The sequence below is a fragment of the Centroberyx gerrardi genome, chromosome 12 (genome assembly GCF_048128805.1).
Source record: "Centroberyx gerrardi isolate f3 chromosome 12, fCenGer3.hap1.cur.20231027, whole genome shotgun sequence".
NCBI lineage: Eukaryota > Metazoa > Chordata > Actinopteri > Beryciformes > Berycidae > Centroberyx > Centroberyx gerrardi.
This window is the reverse complement of record NC_136008.1, coordinates 23114660-23134813: the sequence shown is the minus strand read 5'-3', so window position 1 is coordinate 23134813 and position 20154 is coordinate 23114660. Positions and strand designations below refer to the sequence as shown.

General features: G+C 41.4%; 3 protein-coding genes across 3 annotated transcripts in view; 1 reads left to right on the top strand and 2 right to left on the bottom strand.

Moving 5' to 3' along the window:
• The window catches only part of cep192 (centrosomal protein 192), a 35252-nt gene extending 32645 nt beyond the window's left edge, over nt 1-2607 (bottom strand). Inside the window, exons 1-5 of the mRNA XM_078287282.1 lie at nt 2533-2607; nt 1690-1936; nt 1099-1209; nt 514-671; nt 157-212 (exon numbers count right to left, since the gene is read on the bottom strand). Of these exons, the coding sequence (XP_078143408.1) occupies nt 157-212; nt 514-671; nt 1099-1209; nt 1690-1862 (498 nt within the window). The 5' untranslated portion in view covers nt 1863-1936; nt 2533-2607. The remainder of the gene's footprint in view (nt 1-156; nt 213-513; nt 672-1098; nt 1210-1689; nt 1937-2532) is intronic.
• A 1212-nt stretch (nt 2608-3819) lies between these two features.
• Nucleotides 3820-10641, bottom strand: seh1l (SEH1-like (S. cerevisiae)). The gene is made up of 9 exons (XM_071912005.2): nt 10465-10641; nt 9910-9960; nt 9580-9726; nt 9178-9389; nt 8239-8337; nt 7964-8104; nt 7499-7653; nt 6691-6844; nt 3820-4822 (listed from the first exon to the last, which is right to left on the bottom strand). Exons 1-9 carry the CDS (start codon nt 10573-10575, stop codon nt 4645-4647), a joined length of 1248 nt encoding a protein of 415 aa, XP_071768106.1. The 5' UTR covers nt 10576-10641; the 3' UTR covers nt 3820-4644.
• Nucleotides 10642-11155: 514 nt separating this feature from the next.
• ptpn2a (protein tyrosine phosphatase non-receptor type 2a) lies at nt 11156-19885 on the top strand. The gene is made up of 9 exons (XM_071912001.2): nt 11156-11339; nt 12240-12330; nt 12432-12532; nt 12720-12818; nt 14296-14433; nt 14797-15006; nt 16120-16281; nt 16894-17105; nt 17938-19885. The coding sequence occupies exons 1-9, from the start codon at nt 11283-11285 to the stop codon at nt 18125-18127; spliced, it is 1260 nt and encodes a 419-aa protein (XP_071768102.1). The 5' UTR covers nt 11156-11282; the 3' UTR covers nt 18128-19885.
• The last annotated feature ends 269 nt before the right edge of the window (nt 19886-20154 follow it).

The window sequence follows — 20154 nt, the reverse complement described above, 5'->3', positions numbered from 1 at the left end:
AATTAAGAGCATAACATTAAATGATTTAAATTAAAGGTAAAAACAGGGTTTCCTAAAGTATGGGTAACAGGCCTTCCTTCTTATGATGCCTACATGAAAAGGGAACGAGAAGGCCGGCCCACATGGAATGACCCCCCCACAAAATGGTACCTTTGCATCTGTATTATCTTTGGTTCCAAACTGGGCAAACGTCAGGAGCCCCGTTGACAAATCTGTCAGAGGAGACAGGAAAAACAGCCCATCAATATTATCCAAAGGAAGGGAAACTCTCATCACAACACAAGCCTGAAAATGTATCTTTATTCTGATATTCTAAACCATTTTAAGCTCTCCATGTCAGAAAGCACAGATGTGCATGTGTGCATACTGTAGCATCAGATGAAGCTGAGTTTACAAAGTACTCCAGTCAAGAATCATGTGTTAATGTCATGCTCTACCCACTGAGCTACACAGTATTAACTCTGGCAGTATGAGCACCATGTTCTACCTAGAGAGGTACACAGGCGTTTTTACCTGTTCCAAATTCTGTGGGCCGGCCATGGAGTGAGCCTGTCTGTGTGGGAGGAACACCCAGCATGGAGCCTTGGGTTCTGGATGCACTCTCATCCAGACGAATCTTCACCAGCATGTCTGAAAAACGGTGGGCCGCAATGAAGTCATCGGCATCATCCCTATGGAGTAGACAGGGATATAATCAGTACCACACATAAAGGGAAAAATAATATGGAAAAAGCTGGTTGAACAATCATTTACATTAGATATGATATAAAGTGCGTCCAAAAATGCCATAAGAATTTCTTCAGATGAATTATAAAAAAAAATAATAGCACAACATGTACTGAACTAACAATTTATTGATGTATGAAAATGAGAATGGCCTTTAGTTGACAATCTTAAAGTCAGCATTACTTACAGTAACACAAACAGTAGTCAGCATTAATTAATCACATGACTTCTAAAGTACTAAAATTATAAAGAACAGTAAGGTGCAATAATGTAATGCTAGGAATTAGAAATAGACACATGAAATATTTTTTCCACAGCTTTCAAAGACAGTGCACAACATGCATCAACAGTTTGAATTATGTAGATACTCACATGTCATCTTTGAAACTGAGGGCAAACTTGCCCTGTTCTCCAACAGATGACTGTAAGTTGGCCAAATGAAGCTGTCCGCCCTCCAGATACGATGCTTCAACAGCATCTCCTCTGTAAAACAAGAGCACAGGATGGTACTGTCACAAAAACAACTGGTTCTTAACAGACTAGACATCTGTGTAGCCTTGTTAGTGCTCTAGGATGAAATTTAGCGCCGACTCAATATCAATTTCCCCAGCCCAGCTCGCAACCAGTGGGGAATTTCAGAGACTAGTCATCTGAGGGCTGCAGCACCTTCCTGTTAGTGGATGAACCAAACCAGCATTAATTGAAGTGCATTTCTATATTTGGCATGTCTTGATGTTTTTTGTTAGAATGTATTATTATGTCTTGCTGCAAATCATGCATTTCTATTACCTATAGTATTCAGCTGCTACAAACAAAAGCCTCCTATAGAGGTATTAGAACAACTTCAACATTAGCTTTCACTCTAGTCAAACTGCCTGTGTGATGTTTCTGCAAATGATGCATGAGTGTGAGTAATATTTCTACATGAAGCCACATCCCTTCAAACCACCAACATGGTCCCACCTGTTGTCAGCCCCAGCTCTAATTTTAGCCACAGTAGAGGCGGCCACTGGCAGTCCTGGGCCAGAGCCCAATGTCACATTCCCCAGCGTGGCACGGCCGCTGGTGCTGTCCAAAGAGTTGCAGAGAAAGCTGGGGAACGCCTCATCTTCCAGGTTTAAAAAACTGTCTGCCATGTTGTTGAATGGAGGAGGGCGATAGCCAAATGTGGCTTGACTTCAGCTCAGGTGAAGTTGATCATCTGTAATGTCTGGGCATAAAAAGAAGGGCGGGTTAGTGAAAGGACTATTGTATTAATATCAAACATGTGCCAACAACTTATGTAAATGTAACAGTAATGTCCTGGGTGTGAGGATTTAGCTGGGGTGTGTATTTGGAAACCAAGGCACTGTTTCCAGAATGATCAGTCAGGTGATAGCACTTTCTTTACAACATTAGGGTGTAAACCTCGGCATAAAAACGCATTGGGGAACGGTAGCTATTTACAAATAATAGACTATTTTCAGCCAACGTTTTTCGCGGTTTTGCAGTTTGCGTTACAGCTGGCCTACTGACTAACCAATTAGCTGATTATGCTAGCTAACTTAACGCTAGCTAGTGGCTAAAAACAATTGGGCAAGTTGTCAAGCTCGCTCACACGCTCCAAATTTGAGCTGCATCACAATCATTGCACCTCGGCTTAGAGGGGGGAGTTGCAATAACATGGATAAGTTACAGTGGCAAAGTTGACTAACGTTAGCTAAATCGGCTTGCTGACCTAATCCAGTTCTTCAAGAAAACAAGATTGGTAAATTCAATAACGTACAAAAGGAAACTCAAGTCGTGCTTGGAATTCAACTTACTCACATTCAATAGTTGAGACGGTGGCCGAGGGACAACGGTTCTTCTCCAACTCCGAGTTTAGTGTGTATCAGTCAGTGCAGACAACTAGCAAGTTTTGGCTACGTCCCAAAATTAACTTTTCTAATTAAGTATTTCATTATTGCTAAGAAACACGCATACCAAACAAACGGCACAACAGTTTGGGATCAAGCAGCGCCCAGGGAAGGCACAGGAAGCCCGCGCGAGCGTCACTTCTTGAGGGCGGGACCTTAGTAAATTTAAACTGATTTGATTGGACAAAGAAATTCAGAGGAAGAAAATTGTACATCATGATAGGACGACGTACCTGTCATTCTATTGTACTTAGAAACGCTTTGGACAGATTTGAAAACAACTCATACATTCATCTATCAAGTGTCCACCGGCTCCTGTGGATCTTCTATAAAACCTCCTTGGTCTACACAAGATGAATGAATGAAAAGGGGTGCTTATCTTTAAGATGCCAGCAATAAACATATCAGATGATAGCAATATACTACTATAATATAAATATAAAATCAAGCTATTTTTCCCTGTGCCAATTAGGCGAAACAAATTTTGCCACCACACACAGTAACTTCAAATATGTATGCAGTATGATGGTTACTTGCCAAGTGGCTAGTTTATTGTTGTATCGTGTTCTGCTGAGCAGCTGCAAGAATTCCTTGGTTTGCAGACAGCTGCCCACTGAGAGGATTGCCATCTCATGCATTCCAGTTTTTGAGCCACCTAACGTAACATAAGGGGAAATTTGAGTGGGCCATGAAATGAAATGGTATCCTCCATGACAAAACAAATCATGACATGCATTCCCCTTATTTAAGCGTAAAATTGAGGAAAACTTCCTTACCTTCAGTTCACGCATACTGTAATGATAATGTGATACTTTACTGATCCCCATAAGGAATCTTCTCTTGCCCCCTCCAGGGAGGTCAAAGGTCAGGATCGGCTACGGAACAGCATCTCTGGAGCAGGTAGGGATTCGGTGACTTGCTCAAGGACACTTCAGCAAGGTGTATGTTTGCAAAAAGAGCTTAAACCCAGGTCATCCAAAAGCACAGGTTCTTGAACCACTAGGCCACCTCAAGTGCAGAGAGTCAAAGCAACTGTGGATTAGGTCTATCTTCAAAGAAAGGACTGCGTGATACTGAATCATGGGTTATTTCTGGAGAACAGTGGCTGTTTCACATGGTAGTTAGTCACAGTCATTCATGAATGTTGAGGCACTTTTGTGTATAAGGGAAGAACAAAGTAACATTCTTTTAACATCATATGGCATTTATTCTGACTTCATTGACCATGTGCATTGATAATCCACCATGAACATTGAATGATTAATATAAACAGGATTTCCTCTGCATGTGCTGATGGTTGAGTTTGTCAGTGTACTACAGAAAATCAATTCCATCTCCATTTTGTCTTATTTACTAATTAACTGCAGACATTCTCTCCTGTGTGTAGAACTGGTTTCATGGTCCTACAACCAAGCCAAACAATTTATAAAGCATAAAATGTAAAAAAAAAAAAAAAAATACTTGATTGTCAATGACAAAACATGTTTTTTCTTAATTCCTGAAAAGTTTGCTTTTTGAAGAAATAAGCTTTCTGGAAGACCAATGATATGAGCATTTTTTCACGTGTTACTTGAAATGATGACTGACTAGCATAAAGCATTAGCATACAAAGCTACACATAAAAACATGGGAAATGCACCGTTATCTCTTATTCTCAGACTAGCACATAACAAGAGTACTAAAATGGTGATCAAAATGCTTTTATAAATTGTGCAACTAGGAGGGCTATCCTGACCATATAATGTAAAATCTATTTCCAGAATAGCTTGTGACTCCACAACTCCTCACATACAATTCTTCATTACAAATGCTTCATAAATTCTCTTCTAATTATTTAAGCATGGAAAAAAGCTCCTCAGGGCAAAAAGAAGGAAATACTTAGCGAAACTGAGGAAAAAAAATCCACAAAATAAAAATCATTAGAAATTATTACTTCATTAGAAACAAATGGAGTTGTGTGCCCCTGCCCATCCCCATGCCCCACGCCCCACCACATCCCTGCTTATTTCAGCCACCACACCCATCACTGCCCTTCAGTCTCTGGTAAGGGCAGCAGAGCTCTAGAGTAGAGTCTGTGGAGAGGAGCCTGTTGCTGAGGCTGAACAGGCTCAGCATCACAGTGCTCTATGAGGGAGGAAGGAGGCAGCAGGTGACCGTATCTGGACCCTGCTCTGGGTGGATCCAGAGGTGGAAAGAAATACCTGAGGCAATGACAAATGACAGGAGAGGAGACGAAGAACACAAACACATGGACAGGGGGAAAACAGATGACACCGGAATACAGAGGGGCAACATATAAAAGGAAAAGAAGGGAAATGAGAAATTAAAAGGGGAGAGGAAGTGACAGGATGCATGTATGCTCTATGAACAGAAAAGGGAGAGAGAAGAGAGTGGCAGACACATGCTGAACACAGAGCAGATAAGGTGATAGAAAAGGTTTATTTTTTAAAAAGGTGTCTGTGCAATGCCATACCAATAATCACCCCAAGACAGGACATCTCTATTTTTGACACAAACTGTAACCATTCATTGTGAAAAAAACTTTGTAGAACCAAAAAAAGTCAAAACTGTGAAGAAAAGAACCATGCAGGTATCATGCCAACAAATAGCCCTCAGCCAATAAGACTGAAGTATTCAGCTACAACGTGTGTCACACATGGTCTTGCATTTCTAATGCATGGACACAAAGGCAACTGGTAGCTGATGCACTGGAGACATTAGTAATACGCAGGATGCTGGTATATCTTTGGAGAGGTCAGCTGCCGCAGGGGAGGGGCAAAGGGAGTTCTCTTGCCAATCCTGCATGCAACAAGCAGTACAATACCACATTATTCCAATAAACCCCACTTCACACTAGTTTTTGTTGAGTAAATGGAATGCAAGAATGCCTTTTTGCAAAGTAATTTCAAATATTGTATTAGCTTTACAGTGCACTTTTTGCAAAATCACATTTGGCTGCAAAGTTGATAGTGGATCAAAAAAAGCAGTAGTTTTTACTCAAATAAAACACAAAATGCCATACAATACCCAGTCCTTATGTTACCCAGGTTAGCAGAAGTGCCTCTAAGTGTAAAGTCAAAAACCACAAGCAAGGTAATGTGAGAGATTGATAAGTCAGAAGTTATTAACTTGAATATGAATATAGCCACATACCAAATCAGACAAAACCAGTGTTTCATAGCTCAAAGGCCATTCGTCCCTTATAATACCCCGCTCCACATACCATCAACTGACAAGGGTGATGTGTCAGTTACTAAGATAAATAAATGGTCATATCTGACAATTTACAATCCAAATTTCACAGTTCCAAATGTCAGTGGCTGTATTCATATCCATACTACACAAGTACATCTTTTTTTGTTATTGCAGTAGGTTAATAAGGTTCATTCAAGCTGTCCTTCCGCTCAGCAAAGAGTTTGGCAACAGTTGGTCAAAGAGATGCAATTTACAGTTGTTCTGCATATAATTACAGTGGAATGAAAAGAAAAAAGAAACTGAATTTATGATCTATGATCTAAAACGCTTATCATGGGATCTTAATGGTAAGATAGTCTAGTAATTCACATGAAGATGTTAGAGCACTGTAGCTCCTCAAATTATGAATATCTATCAATATCTACAACACAATATTCCCTAACTTTACAATAGTTCTATATTCCAAAATAGTTCCATTTTGCAATAATAGTCAGATACCAAATTTATACAAACTAGTTTATTTCACTTATTTATTTTTATACAAATAAAATGGTTAGCCCCGACACTGACATTACAAAGTGGAAATCTGAACCCACTGCTATTGCATGCATCAGTACAAATCAATAGGAAATCATAAAAAAAAAGAAGGATCAGGCTACCCAGGCTTGTGTGCTGACAGCCTGTATGCTGGAAGCCAGAAGCCAAGCTCTTTGCATGAGTGCAGCCATGGGTCAGTTTGGGCCCAATAGTTTGTCAGTGAGTGGCTGCATCAAGTCCCAGTCAGTGTGAGGCAGTGTGAGTCGTCAGTTCTGACTGGTTTGGGTTGGGCCGGGTCGGTTTGGGTGAGTGGCGTTGGGCGCACCACACCACCTACCTTCCTGCGGACGTCCCGTTCAGGACGCTCTGGGAGGTCTGAACAGAGGAGCCCACCACGGTGCTCATGGCGGTGGGCTGACCGGACGAACCGGTCAGCGGGCTGCCGTCTCCCTTCAGGATGCCTGTGCACTTCCAGTTGTCCATGTAGTTGGCTGCAGAAAGAGAGAGGAGATTAACCCCGCGTTCACACTGATGCAACACCATCAACAAGTAACTGTGAGTCCATTTATGTCCTATAGAGCTGAGCGACCAGGGAAACTTGGTCAGTGTGATCTAGTTCTCTACAACTCTCTACTACTCTACAACTTTTATTTAAAAGACGACAGGAATAAACGTCTCAAAAACAATGCTTGGATAATGGCTACATCCATTATTGGGGCTAACGGTAGACTCTAAAGTAATTTTATTGGCGTTTTTTTTCTCTTTATTTTTGATTAATTCGACATACTTGGCCATGTTAACTCATCAAAACAGTAAACATTATGAAAGGCAATACCATTGTAAAATATATGATTTTCCTGTTCAAAACTAGCTGCAAACCACTGCACAGATGCCTCTCACACCGCCCACAATCAGCCAGGACAGAGAGATCCATCAACCAAGTGGCTCATTGTGTGAATGAGGGGTAAGGCCAAAATACTGAATAGGACACCATGTGATGACTTGTCTCAGAGCATTCACTTTCTTTTAGCTCACATTTTTTTGTTTTAATCATTGTCAGGTATGCCGGAACCATGTTGTTGAACTGCACTTTAAACTCTAATAAACTTAAATAGATCAGCAGCAGCTGTCAATAGCCTCCCCACCTTTCCAGAGGCGAACACAGCCGTCGTCCCCAGAGGAGGCCAGCAGGGTGCTGGTGATGTTCCAGCTCACACGCCACACCTGGGAGTTATGGTTGTCAAACTGAGCCACAATCTGCACCTCAAACTTGGTAGGTCCTGTAGAGGTGCTCTCCTTTCTGTCAGACGGATCCAGGATATACAAGACAAATTTTCATAGCTATATGCTATATATAATTTAACTGTTTCATGAGATTTTCTGATGCATTCTTTGAAAGGTAACTGCTAGAGATAGCTGAGTTGTAACTGTTAAATATTTGCTGTGAACATATACAGGCTGCATATGAATTCAATGATATACGAAATAAAGGATTTCAGTGATTAAACCAATCTGTGCTACGTGTGCTGTATTTGTCAACCTCAGTTTTTGAGCCATTCAACCTCAACAGTCAGGTAACTCAATGTAGAGTAAAATATTGACTCATTCACCTCATAGGCACCAGCTTGAAGATTCTGACGTCTTTAGTTGCGATGGCAAGCACATGGAAAGATCTTCCCAGGTTTGGAGCAAATGCGATGTCATGCACCGCATCAGTGACGGTCATCAATGTCTCTGCTTTAGCATATTTCCTTTTCAACAGTGGTCAAAAAAAACCCAATTAGAAACCATTTGTCAAAAGATAACTAGAATGCATTTATATAATTTACATTGCAAATCTTGTGACTTGTGTGCACAACACTGGTGTAACTGTAGCAAAACTGACCTTGTGTTTTCATTGTACTCGTAGATCTGAACCTTCCCACCATACGTCACGTTGCTGTCATCACTCCCCACTGCAATCATTGGCGGGTGGGCCCGAGAGCTGGGTGGTGGGGAAATAACACAAGACTTTACTGCTATATCCAGAAACTCCACTGTATTATTTAACAGGTCTTTGGGAGGTCTTAGCTCATAGTTTAAAAATTAATCTGAAGGAAACCTTGCATTTAAAAATAAGTAATAAGTCCAGTTACAGTATGCCTTGAATGTGATACAGGAGTGGGAGAACGTGTGCAGGGTACAAGAGGCAAAAAAGACTGCTGGCCATAGTAGCTGGTGGCTGATTTTTTTTAAAATCTGCATAATTGATTAAATAGAATATGTAATTCCTGAAGGCTGTGGGTTACCATGCAAAAATGGCTCGTAAACAAGGCAAAGTTACCGTCCATCGCCAGACTTTACAAGAATTTGGTTAGTGATTATTTCCCAGCTGCCACTAAGTTCTACACAAATAACTTCTTTATGTTGAGCAAAGTCTGGAGCAGCTGTACAAAGATCCAAACACTATACCCCAGTCTGTAAATTGGGGTAAACAGCAGCCATATTTTTAGTACGTAGATGGTGGCATATTTGGTGCATACAGTTTTGTGTGTACACAGTAATGACAGGTAAGAAGGTGAAACATTGATGGACTAGAACTTTTTTAACACCACCAGTGATTCAGTTTTTACTCACTGGAACTAACTTTTAATCCCTAAGCAACATTGGCCAAAACTCTATTTACTGGCTGGGATTTGATTTGTTATCTGGCAACATCACAAATACTATTTATTTCCAGGAACTAAAAACCAAATCACTGGAGGATTATGAACATTCAAAACCCTTCAATGTCGCAACTGTTCTGGATGCAGTACTTTGGTACAGAATAAACACATGGTCTAACCTGGAGGGGTTCCAGGAGATGCAGCTACAGCTGAGTTTGCAGGAGATCTCGTGCTGCAGGGACCACTGGCTCAGGTTCATCACATCCGGAGCCTCGTAGATCCTCACCACTCCATCCGCAGAGCAGGTGGTCAACATCAGGCCCATGTGTTTAGGGGCAAACTTCACATCAGTCACCGATGTTCTACTGTCCACTAGTGTGGTCCTCTTTATCTAGAATGAAATGATGTGAAATACTTGGATCAGATCTTGAATATATGTGAAATAGAAGACTACGACAAATGCTTACATCAAAAACACTGTGTTTCTTCCATTACTAGTAAGCCTAAGTCTGTCTGATTAAGTAATAGATCTCTATGAAGTCTGTAGTGTTATTTCAGAAGAATGCAAGAGTTGTACTAACCCAGTGGCTCTGTCCTCTCTGTTTGTCATTGGATTCCCCTACGATCTCTTCCCAGACAGCAGCCGTCCGGTCGAAGGAGCAGGAGGCCAGAACCTGCCCGAACTCTGGATGAGCCCAGGTCACTCTCCACACCGAGCCACTGTGTGTCTGGGCAGAAAGGGCCTTTGTTAAATCAACAACACCTAACACTTGATCAAGACTTTAGAGGTCAAACGGTCAATCAATGTGTGGGCCCATCAGACACAAAGATTAGGCTAGACAACAGGACAGGAGATTATGCAAATGTGATGTGCTAGATACAAACTGCTCAAGTAGCAGCAGGTGGTTTACCTTCCAGCTAGCTGTGCAGTGCCACTCTCCATTCTCACTTTTGTCCCAAACCTGAGAGGGATCAGATCACATAGTTAAAAATGAATGTAATCAAAGTATCTGTGTACCCATCTGTTCAACTATCAACACGAGACATACACTACAACATTTCTGAATGTGAAAAGCTCTTTCTGCCCAACGTCCAATACAAGAATGATACCATACAGTCAGCAACTGGATGATACAAACTCACAATAAACAATCAGCTAATCCACTGGTGTACTTTAAGTGCGGGGACAGTGTGTTTACAATACAGCTGCCTACAGATAGCCTATAAGTAGCCTATAACCTGTGTGTTACAGGCAGCATGGCAAACTGGCACACGTCAACTAGACAAAGCTGCCCTGAAGAGTCAAGAAAGCGGTGCTAATGTGTATAAATCTAGCAAACAATCTAGCTAACAACTGGTAGAAAATGTGCACCAGAAATCGAAAAGGTAAGGGTGTTGATATCGTGGCTAATGCTAACAAGCAAGCTGTTACAGCTAACGCTAACATTAGCGAACAAGTTATTTACCTTGACACTTTGGTCACTGGAGCAAGTTGCCATTCTCCGGCCGTGGAAATCATATGATACATCATGGATCAGATCTTTATGATCTGCTGCTATGCTACGTGCAACAAACATTATTATAACACCACGACGCAGCTCACCGGAACGCCAGCAACACTAGCTAAACAAGCTAGCAGGACTGTCATGTGTCTACTGTGTGGTTGGCGGGTCCTCGATTCAACACACTGTGCACTGCTTAATGTTGGCCACAGAGCGGCGCGTTCACACAAATTTTAAGCGGAGGACTTTTTTTAGTTTCAATGTGAGAGCTTGTTAAATCGAATAATAATCAGAAATTAAATTTGTAATAGTCAAACAAATGTGTAGTTGTCATAATCAAATGAGTTATGCATCAATTTTTGTTTACTGTGGCGTTGCTTACTGACTGACGGTTCTCCCCGACTGTAAAAGCGTTCTCCCTCAATCACTGGGGTTGCCAGGTTTCGTAAAAACTCCAAAATTGTTTTGAAACTATTAAGATGGTAAATTGAGGTTGTTATATTGTTAAATATCAGTTATTTTTTATATCTGAATGTCTTCAGAAAAGTAGGTACTGAAGCGATTGATTTGCGGTCTCAAGTGATTTATTTGAGGATGTAAAATACCTGGCAACCCAAATAATCGCAGTGTGCAGTTTTCTGCTTGACCAGACTCCCCGCAGGGATACCCAGGGTTAGACAGACTACTGTCTAGATGGCTGTCAGAAAGGAGTAACTTGGCGAACGGCGTGGTGAACACTCTATGATCATCTAGCAAGTGTGTCGGGGCACTAATACAAGAAAATGGAGCAAGAATTTGAAGACATAGATTCGTCCGGGCGATGGCAAAACCTTTACAATGTAAGTCGCGACACAGGGCCTCTCATGCGTTTCTATGACGATCGGTTGCTAACTAGCTAGCTAATTTGATAGCTAACGTTGGAAAGCTAACTAGCTTTGCCAACGGTGGGTTATTTTGTCCCTTTAGAGAACTCATTTAATTGGGTGATAGACTTCAACACATTGTGTACCGGTGATAGTTACATACATGGTGTCAAATAACGTTTGGTCAGACTGAAGAAGCCTGGGAAGCCAGTAAACCGCGTTAGCTATCGCTGACTTCCGTAGCTAGTAAGCTAAAACGTGCAGCACCACAGTCAGGTTAGCATGATGCTGGCTGACGCTAGCAAACGTCAATTGCAGCTTCTGAGAACTCATCAGGACTTCCAGAGAAAAGCGCACGTTTTACCACCAGCTGTCTGACTGTCTGGAGTCAGGTCAGAGGCGCTCCTTTGAACCCAACATTTTAGTTTATTACATTTCTGCTCTGGTTTAACTTTAGACATGATGCAGCCGTATACACTTACTAGTGAATAACATTTATCTCGTGAGTCTTAGCATTTACGAACTCGATTACACTCAGCGTAACTTGACTTGTAACTCCATGTTTCTCTTATTACACAATCAGTTTATGGATTTGGAGCGATTACAAATCCTGTCAGAGCAGCCAGACACATTCTCCTCTCTGCTAGTGGTTCATTAGGGTAGATATATCTTGTATGCGGTAAAGACAAATAATGCAATTTAAGATATAATATCTTAGAGAAGGGTAGCCATAATGTGTATATTACTGAGTATGAATAGAACATGCATTACTGAGAACTACACGAGCTCTGCTTCATCTATTCAGAATGCCATGTGCATGAGGAGTGTAAATATTTTCCTTATGTTTAGGTTATTGCCTTTTTTTCCCCCCAACAGGAAATCCGTAACCAAGCCAGTGAATATCCCTACAAAGTGGCAAAACTTCCAGTGAATCGGAATTTGAACCGATACAGAGATGTCAGCCCATGTGAGTAATATGCATAAAGCTTTTTATTGTAAATCCGTATTATTTCGAATGTGTGTTTTTTTTTTTTAATGATCAATCATTTGTTGCTCCTCTGGTTTTAGATGATCACAGTCGGGTAAAACTTGAAAACTCTGAAAATGACTACATCAATGCAAGTTTAGTCATGGTGGAGGAAGCGCAAAGAGCTTACATTCTATCTCAGGTGAGGACAAGCATTGTAAATCAATCATTTTAACAGGCATAGTGTAGACTAGTGTATACACAAGTGTATGCTGAATAGTCCTGTAGGCTACTTGCGTAAGAATTTAAGTTTTGAGCATGTTACCTGGGCTTTTAATGATGAGTGAAACTTTTTTTTTTAATGATTATTTCTACCTTTGCTTCCCCAGGGGCCTTTGAGGAATACCTGTGGCCATTTCTGGCTGATGATCTGGGAGCAGTGTTCCAAAGCTGTTATAATGCTCAACAGAGTGATTGAAAAGGGATCTGTGAGTACACTTCATCATCTGCCTTAAATGGACAAGCAGAGTCCCGCTGATCATCGATTTCTTACGTCTTTCTCTCTTCGTCTCCATTTGTTCAAAGTTATGGGAGACATGATCCACTCTTGATGTTGACCCATGTCAAAGTGTTTTTCTTCTTAATTCTGAGTTTCTTCTCTGCAATATGTAATGGTTTCAGTAAGTGTAATGCAGCAGGATTGGAGAAAGTGTTAAATTTTTATGGCTATCTCAACTCTCATGTGGGGAAATGCCTTTCACAGAACGTACTCCTCATATTTTTCACCTTCAGGTTAAATTCGATGAAGTCAAATTGTATCCTATCCCATTGGACCTGATCAGGGATCTTAGATTGACACTCTTACAGTGAAAGGCTGGAAAAATATGAGCCACTGTGGTCTTAAGTGTTTAGGGATCAGCTAATTTAAATCAAATAGGTGCATTCAAGAGCATACCTTCAAAAGAAATGCCAACAATTTTCAATTTCTGACATAACTGCTTTGTTCAGTGCTGTCATTATATCCTTGAATGTTGGGTTTACCTTGTTTCGCCTGGGTTAGGGTTAGTTGCTCTGTGACAATTCTAACAATTTGCTTCCCTGCTTTATCTGCATTGACAAGAAATTTCCCTTCACCATGTTTCTGAAAAATTATTTTAATAATGACGGTCCTCAATATCTGTGTTGAACAATTATTTTAAGCATAAAATGATGAACGTTGCCTAAAAGTCCTCGTTTTATAGAATCAGGGTTATAACTACTGTTCAGTATAACCACCTTTAGGGTTAGGCCTGTTACATAGTAAAGGGTTAGGGTTAGGGTTAGCATACGCTAACGCAAGTTCTCGACATGCGGAAGTCTGCTTACATAGTACATGCACATCCAGCAGCTTCCTAGAGCTCTTCAAGGTAATACCCCATTTATCCACAAGGGGAGCAAAGCCACTAGTCTAGAGCATTGGCATATGAGCAGGGAGTTACAGTAATGGATATTGTAGAGGAACATGTACTTGTATACGTTCTCCATCGCCGCCAAAATAAAAAGTTGAAAAGAAAATGGTACATACGGCCTTTAAGCAGGCCGAGAATGCAAAATGGGAAAAATTATTCTCCTGTTTTCTGTTTACACTGAAAATACTACTGACAGTATTTGCGTGTAGTGCCTCTAGCGGAAAGGCAGTATACGTAATTTGGATTACACATTTACTATGCAGGAACACGAGACACGCCCCTTGCATAGCTCTTTCCATTGTTGCCTAGGTTGCTTGCGTAGACTATGTAACGGGCTAAAGAAACATAATGAAATGTGTTTTTTGTTGGTAGCATTTTACATTGATGGGGGAGATTTTTGGGTGAAGATGAATGAATTCAGTTCAAAACATCACTCCAAAGTAAACCCATCCTTCAGAAGACACTAAGCATGTGGCCTCCTGTCCCAGACTAAACTCATTCATTCTCTCCTCAACAGGAAAAGTGTGCTCAGTACTGGCCCACCACAGAAGAGCAACAGATGTCTTTCACAGACACAGGGTTTGTTGTGAGGCTAGTTTCAGAGGAGGACCAGTCCTATTATACAATCCGAGTGCTGGAACTGCAGAACACAAAGGTGAGCATGTGAGGGAAACTATCAGATGAATGTCATAATGAATGTCATGAATGTCGTAATTTCTGGAGTGGTTGAAATCAGCCCAGTCATGCAGACCTGTACTCTGATAGGATGACAGTTCTCATTTTCACATTTATTTCAGTTGCAGAATTGGTCTTTGATTCCAACTGGCATCTAAATAAAAGTCTTAAAAGTGTCAAATTTATCTTGGTGAAATTGATTACCTAAGTCCTGTTATTTTTCCCCTGCTGAATTTTCAGTTCTGTAATTAAACCACACCAAGGCAAATTCTTCAGTCATGGAATTCACTTAACAAATAAAGATATTCGGGGTCTGACCAACATCACTTGTTCCCTGGTCCAGACAGGGGAGTCGAGGGAGATCTACCACTTTCACTACACCACGTGGCCTGACTTCGGCGTCCCAGAATCTCCCGCCTCCTTCCTCAACTTCCTCTTCAAGGTTCGGGAGTCGGGCTCGTTGGGTCCGGAGCACGGGCCCTCGGTGGTGCACTGCAGCGCTGGGATAGGACGCTCAGGGACCTTCTCCTTGGTGGACACCTGCCTGGTCCTGGTGAGAACAGGGAGGGGAAATGTCACCGCAGGCAGCGAACCTGAAAGGGAAATATTGTTTGATGTTGAGATTGAGAGCAAAGAGGGAAAATATTACCCAAGAGATTTAAGCTTTGGCTAGAGGGTCAGGTGGGATGTTGATGTTGGCTTTACAACCTTTTGATCTGTCAGCTGCATAAGGACCAGCTGTGGCATGCAGGTATTGTAGTAATAAGAAAAAAAAAATGAATAAAAGAGGGGGGAAATGTGCTCACTTACCATTTTTACTTAGACGGTACATTTGAAATGTCATTGAATTTTTACATTGAAGCAGAAAGGGTAAATGTCTCTCAGTATTTAGGCAATGTCTCTTTTTGCCGTCCATGTTTGAATTTTCCTTTTCTAAAGAAAAATTCTAACTTCAAGGTGTGGAAAGACTGGAAATATATGTAAAAAGAATTTGGTAATTTCCAGGTCTTGATAAGTTTTGAAATTTAATGAAAAAGTTTGGAAAAGAATTACGGCTGAACAATTAATCAAAATTGTATCGAAATTGCAATATGGCCTACTGCAATTTTCAAATCGCAGGAGGCGCAGTGTTTGTTAAAGGCGAAATGTGTGTCTAAATACCATTTTAAATTAAATATTGTCGTGCTGCAGAGATGTCCTGGCCTACACATATTCTACAGACTTAAGAAAACATCTTTGTTTGGTACAGATCCCCGCAAAAATCACACCATAATCATTTTAATACGTTTTTCAATGAAAATGAGAATAATTATGTAAAAATTATCATTCCCTCTAATATCGCAAATCATATCGCAATTGCAGTATCAGTCAAAATAATCGCAATTAGATATTTTTTCAAAATAGTTCAGCCCTAAAAAGAATGGAAAAATGTTGTTGTGCTGTCCCTAAACATCAATCAAAATCTTCAAATCAAGAAATTCAGCTATTCAGGAATTTTGAAACTGAAACTGTGCAGGAACCTTGAACATCTCAGTCACATACCTGAATAGGTAGATGGTATGGGCCTCAGTTGAGTAGGCCAGAGTTGACCAGTATTTTGTCCAAACACAGGCTTAGCTACACATTCTTTTCAGCTGTATTCTAAACATGTTAATCTGTTGTGCAGATGGACAGGAGGAAGGACCCGTCGTCAGTGGACATCCAAAAGGTCCTGCTGGACATGAGGGAGTACCGCATGGGTCTGATCCAGACCCCCGACCAGCTGCGCTTCTCCTACATGGCTGTCATCGAGGGAGCCAGGCTCATCCTGAAGGACAGCTCGACACAGGTAGCTCAATCACAGGGACGGGGATCACGATTGTATCTTTTATTATATGAGGGGCAGTATGACCTAGAGAAATTGTCCCATACTCAAAAGGTCATGGGTTCAATTCAATCCCACAACAGCTAATGTCCACCAACAGCCATGTGTCCTGCTGAAGTGCCCTTGAGCAGGACACTGAACCCCTTCCTGCTCAAGTCATTTTAAGTGGCTTTGGATAAGGGTGTCATCTACTTCCTAAACTTTAAATGTAATCTATTATATATGTAGCTATTTTATAATCTGCACTCTCAGCTACTCCCAATGCACTGCAACCTTTGAAAATGTCTGAGCTATCTATTCTTGCTTAAGTGTACAAACTAAAACTGTATAAAAGCAAAGGTGGCTTTGGTCATTGTGAATAAGTGCGCAAGGACTGTGACAATCTTGAGTGGTCAGAAATATTTCACTGGCTGACAGCTGTAATGTCCCACTAAGCAGTAGTGTTTTCTTTCTTTTGACAACAGATTGTCTTTGTTCAGCACTCCTCTGAGATGCTCTTTCTCTCTCTCTGTCATGCATTGTGAGAACATGCTTATCCTTATGTGTCGTGCCTTTGTGTCTCTGTGTCCCCTGCAGCAGAACAAGCGGAGAGTGGTGTTCAGAGATGACTTGGAGCCAGATCTGCCCCCTCCCCCGCCGCCACCCAGACCTCACCTCAACGACAACAGGCCCAACGGCCAGCCGGGACCCTGCCTGGAGCCGGAGGCCGCCTCAGGAGAAGACCGGCCGGCAGTCGAACCGGCTGACACACTCGGGCCAGACCACGGCCTGGCAGAGGGCTCTGGGCCGTAAGTAGCACAGCTCAGCACAGCTCACCACTTCTCTAGGCGCGGGTAGATGAAACTAGTTAAAGTCACAACATACCTGCTGCAGAAATTAATTTCGGCAGGTTCATACACACAAAAGGATGTGTTTGTGGGAAAAATGAAGCGCTGCATTGACTTTGGACTCCGCAGTGTGCACAGGCTTGCTGGCCGAACTCGTCAAATCCTTCGCAGTGTGACCGTCTGCAATTGGTCTAAAATATCACATGATTGGTTGTGTTGCCTTGTGGAAAAGCATCTCCATTTCTCTGCCCAGTGCCAAGAGTTGACCACCAGATGTTAGCACAGAGATGGAAACAAAGGCATTGACCTTTGTTTCCATCTCTGTGCTAACATCTGGTGGTCAACTCTTTCTAAAGGAATCGTTTGGAGGATATCTGCTCCTTCATGGCCGATCAAACGGCTTCTAAATCCTCATATTCCTTCAGCTGCCTTTGTCACTCTTTCACTGCAGCCATAGTTCTGAGTTTATGTCACCACTATTTCTGGTTTCCCAAGGTTACATTTGCCTCTTTAATCTTCATGCACCCCCACTCACATGGAGTGTAAATAAATGAAAAATAGAAAAGAAAAGCTGCAACGTGTACACAAATTTGTATGCAGTGCCATGTTCGACTGTGTTTCCAGTCAGTTCGGCTTCATTTTGGTTTAAGATTACTGTTTACACTCCGAGAAACTGAACCCTAAACCTGTAGTATGGCATTTTTATATAATAAAACTTTCATACGCAGTGCATGTGATTGATCGGCTCCTCACAATATTGCGCGCTGACTGCTTATCCTTGTCGTCCTTTCAGCCTGCGAAAGCGGCACCGCGAGGAGAGGATCGCCAGCACCACACAGAAGGTCCAGCAGATGAAACAGAGACTGACCGACTCGGAGAGGAAAAGAGAAAAGTGGCTGTACTGGAGGCCGATTCTACTCAACGTAGGCGCCGGGGCAGCCTTGGCCGTCGGCCTGCTGGTGTGCTGGATCTACTCCCAGTGAAAAACTCTCTCTGTCACTTAAAACTGACTCTTATTTTGCACCAGTACCTGGGATTAGGTACTTCCTCTTTAAGTAGATTTAGATGGTAATTTGTGCATAACTGGGGGTATTTATTTCTTAAGGTCAAAATGCCGGAGCGCTAGATCAAATGAGTGTGTGTATATTTTTCATGTAAGATCTTAACAAAAATAGTAACATCTCAGGATCTTGGTGCCAGCACGATGATTTAATTTTTTTTTTCTTTTGGTCACTATTGATGAATGTACTGTATCATAACAAAAACGCTTTGGAAAAAACTTACTAAAGGTGCAGTACAAAGAAAAAGAATAATCTGACAATTTTATTTTTGCATTCTTTATTTGTAAAGGTCAGATGTTTATCGATCATCTGTGGACATGTTTTACATCTTGCATTTCAAACAGTGTGCGCTGACTTTCCATCCTACCACAGATGCGTAGGAAGTTGAGACTCCAGAGCCGACAGGTCAGCTACAATAGAGGTTTTTTTGTGTTTTTTTTTTCTAGAATGAAATTTGTTCTGTGTTTCATGCATGCATTTAGAAGTTTTCCAGAGCACCTCTTGTTCTTCCATTCGCGTCAGCAGGGCACGCCAATATGGCCGGATATATTTTTGTGTGACCGGACGGACACTTCTGGTCAGTTGCCTTGCTGATGTTTCAAACTCTGCTAGAATGTTAATCTGTTCCTTTTTTTATTTTCTATTATACGAACACATTTTCATAGGCTTTAGTTCTCACGTGGATCAAACGAGCTGTTGGGTCCCTCGCTGCCTAGTGCGTGTATTTACCCACTGGTTGGGTTCATGTGTGTATTTTCAGGTTATCCCACTGTTGTCATTTGGGGAAAACAAAGCAAAGCTGTCCGTTTCGGTAAGGGATTCAGTGTGGCGAGCTGTTTGTTGAGGAATCCCTCGGTTGTACTCCCATCATTCGGAATGTATTTTCTATTGGGTTTTTGACACAACTGACACCCGCATTACAAAGTGATACTAGTCGCAGTAGTTTTGCGTTGGTCTCTCAGCATTGCAGCATTGAATACATTTTTGTTGTGTGACTTCTTCATTTGAAAATTGTGCCCATAGTTTCACCAGATTGGTTTTAGATTGTGGGACCAATATAAAGCTAAAGCTATGATCATAGTGCAATTTACAGGTTTAAGCAGAGCACCTTGCATTTAAATTTTAAGTTATGAAACGGCAAATTAGATGGAAAACACACGAGTCTGTATTTATTAGTTTGCTGGTTGGGATACTTTTTAATGTGCCTTGAAGTGAGTCAAATGGTTCCTTAGGAAAATGAGCGCTGCAAGGTTTCCTACTATGACCAATATAGCAAAACCAACTCCATACAGTACCGTGAGCTGTCATTGCCCAGACTAGAGAGTAACATGTTTGCACTGCATTGAATAATATGCAGTAAGTGGAGTTGTATCAAAGTTGATTGCACACCAAATGTGTCATTAGCATGTACTAACTCCTTGAGATGAAATGATTGATTGTTCTCAGACACTGGATATTTACCCCTATTGGATGTGGCTTTTATTCGATTCTTATTTAACCCAGAAAATACTTTTTTTTGTTTTTTGACCATGACATTCCATTCATTTTTTGTTTCCACATAAGATTCAGGGGAGTTTTGTACACTGCTAAGCTGCAGTGACAACATAACAGATGGTGTTTTGAAAAGCAAACAAAATATGAACTACTTCTTAAATAAAATATTCCTCTTTTATAACAAAACATGCTTGTCTGATTGTATGTTTTTTTTTCATAGCTGCTTTAGAAAAGCCTGCAGTCAGTCCACCCACAGCTCTCCCCATCCACCCACTGCTGTGCAGTGTTATAGTCATAATTTCATTTTGACCATGAGTTGAATCAATGCAAGCCAGACTGGATGCCTCTCACCATGGATTCCAGGAACTGATTCAATATTTCAAGAAGAGGTCTTGCTCATATTGACTGCTGTAGTAATTTCATTTTCTCTTGCCTATGGGCCAGGGTTGGATTGG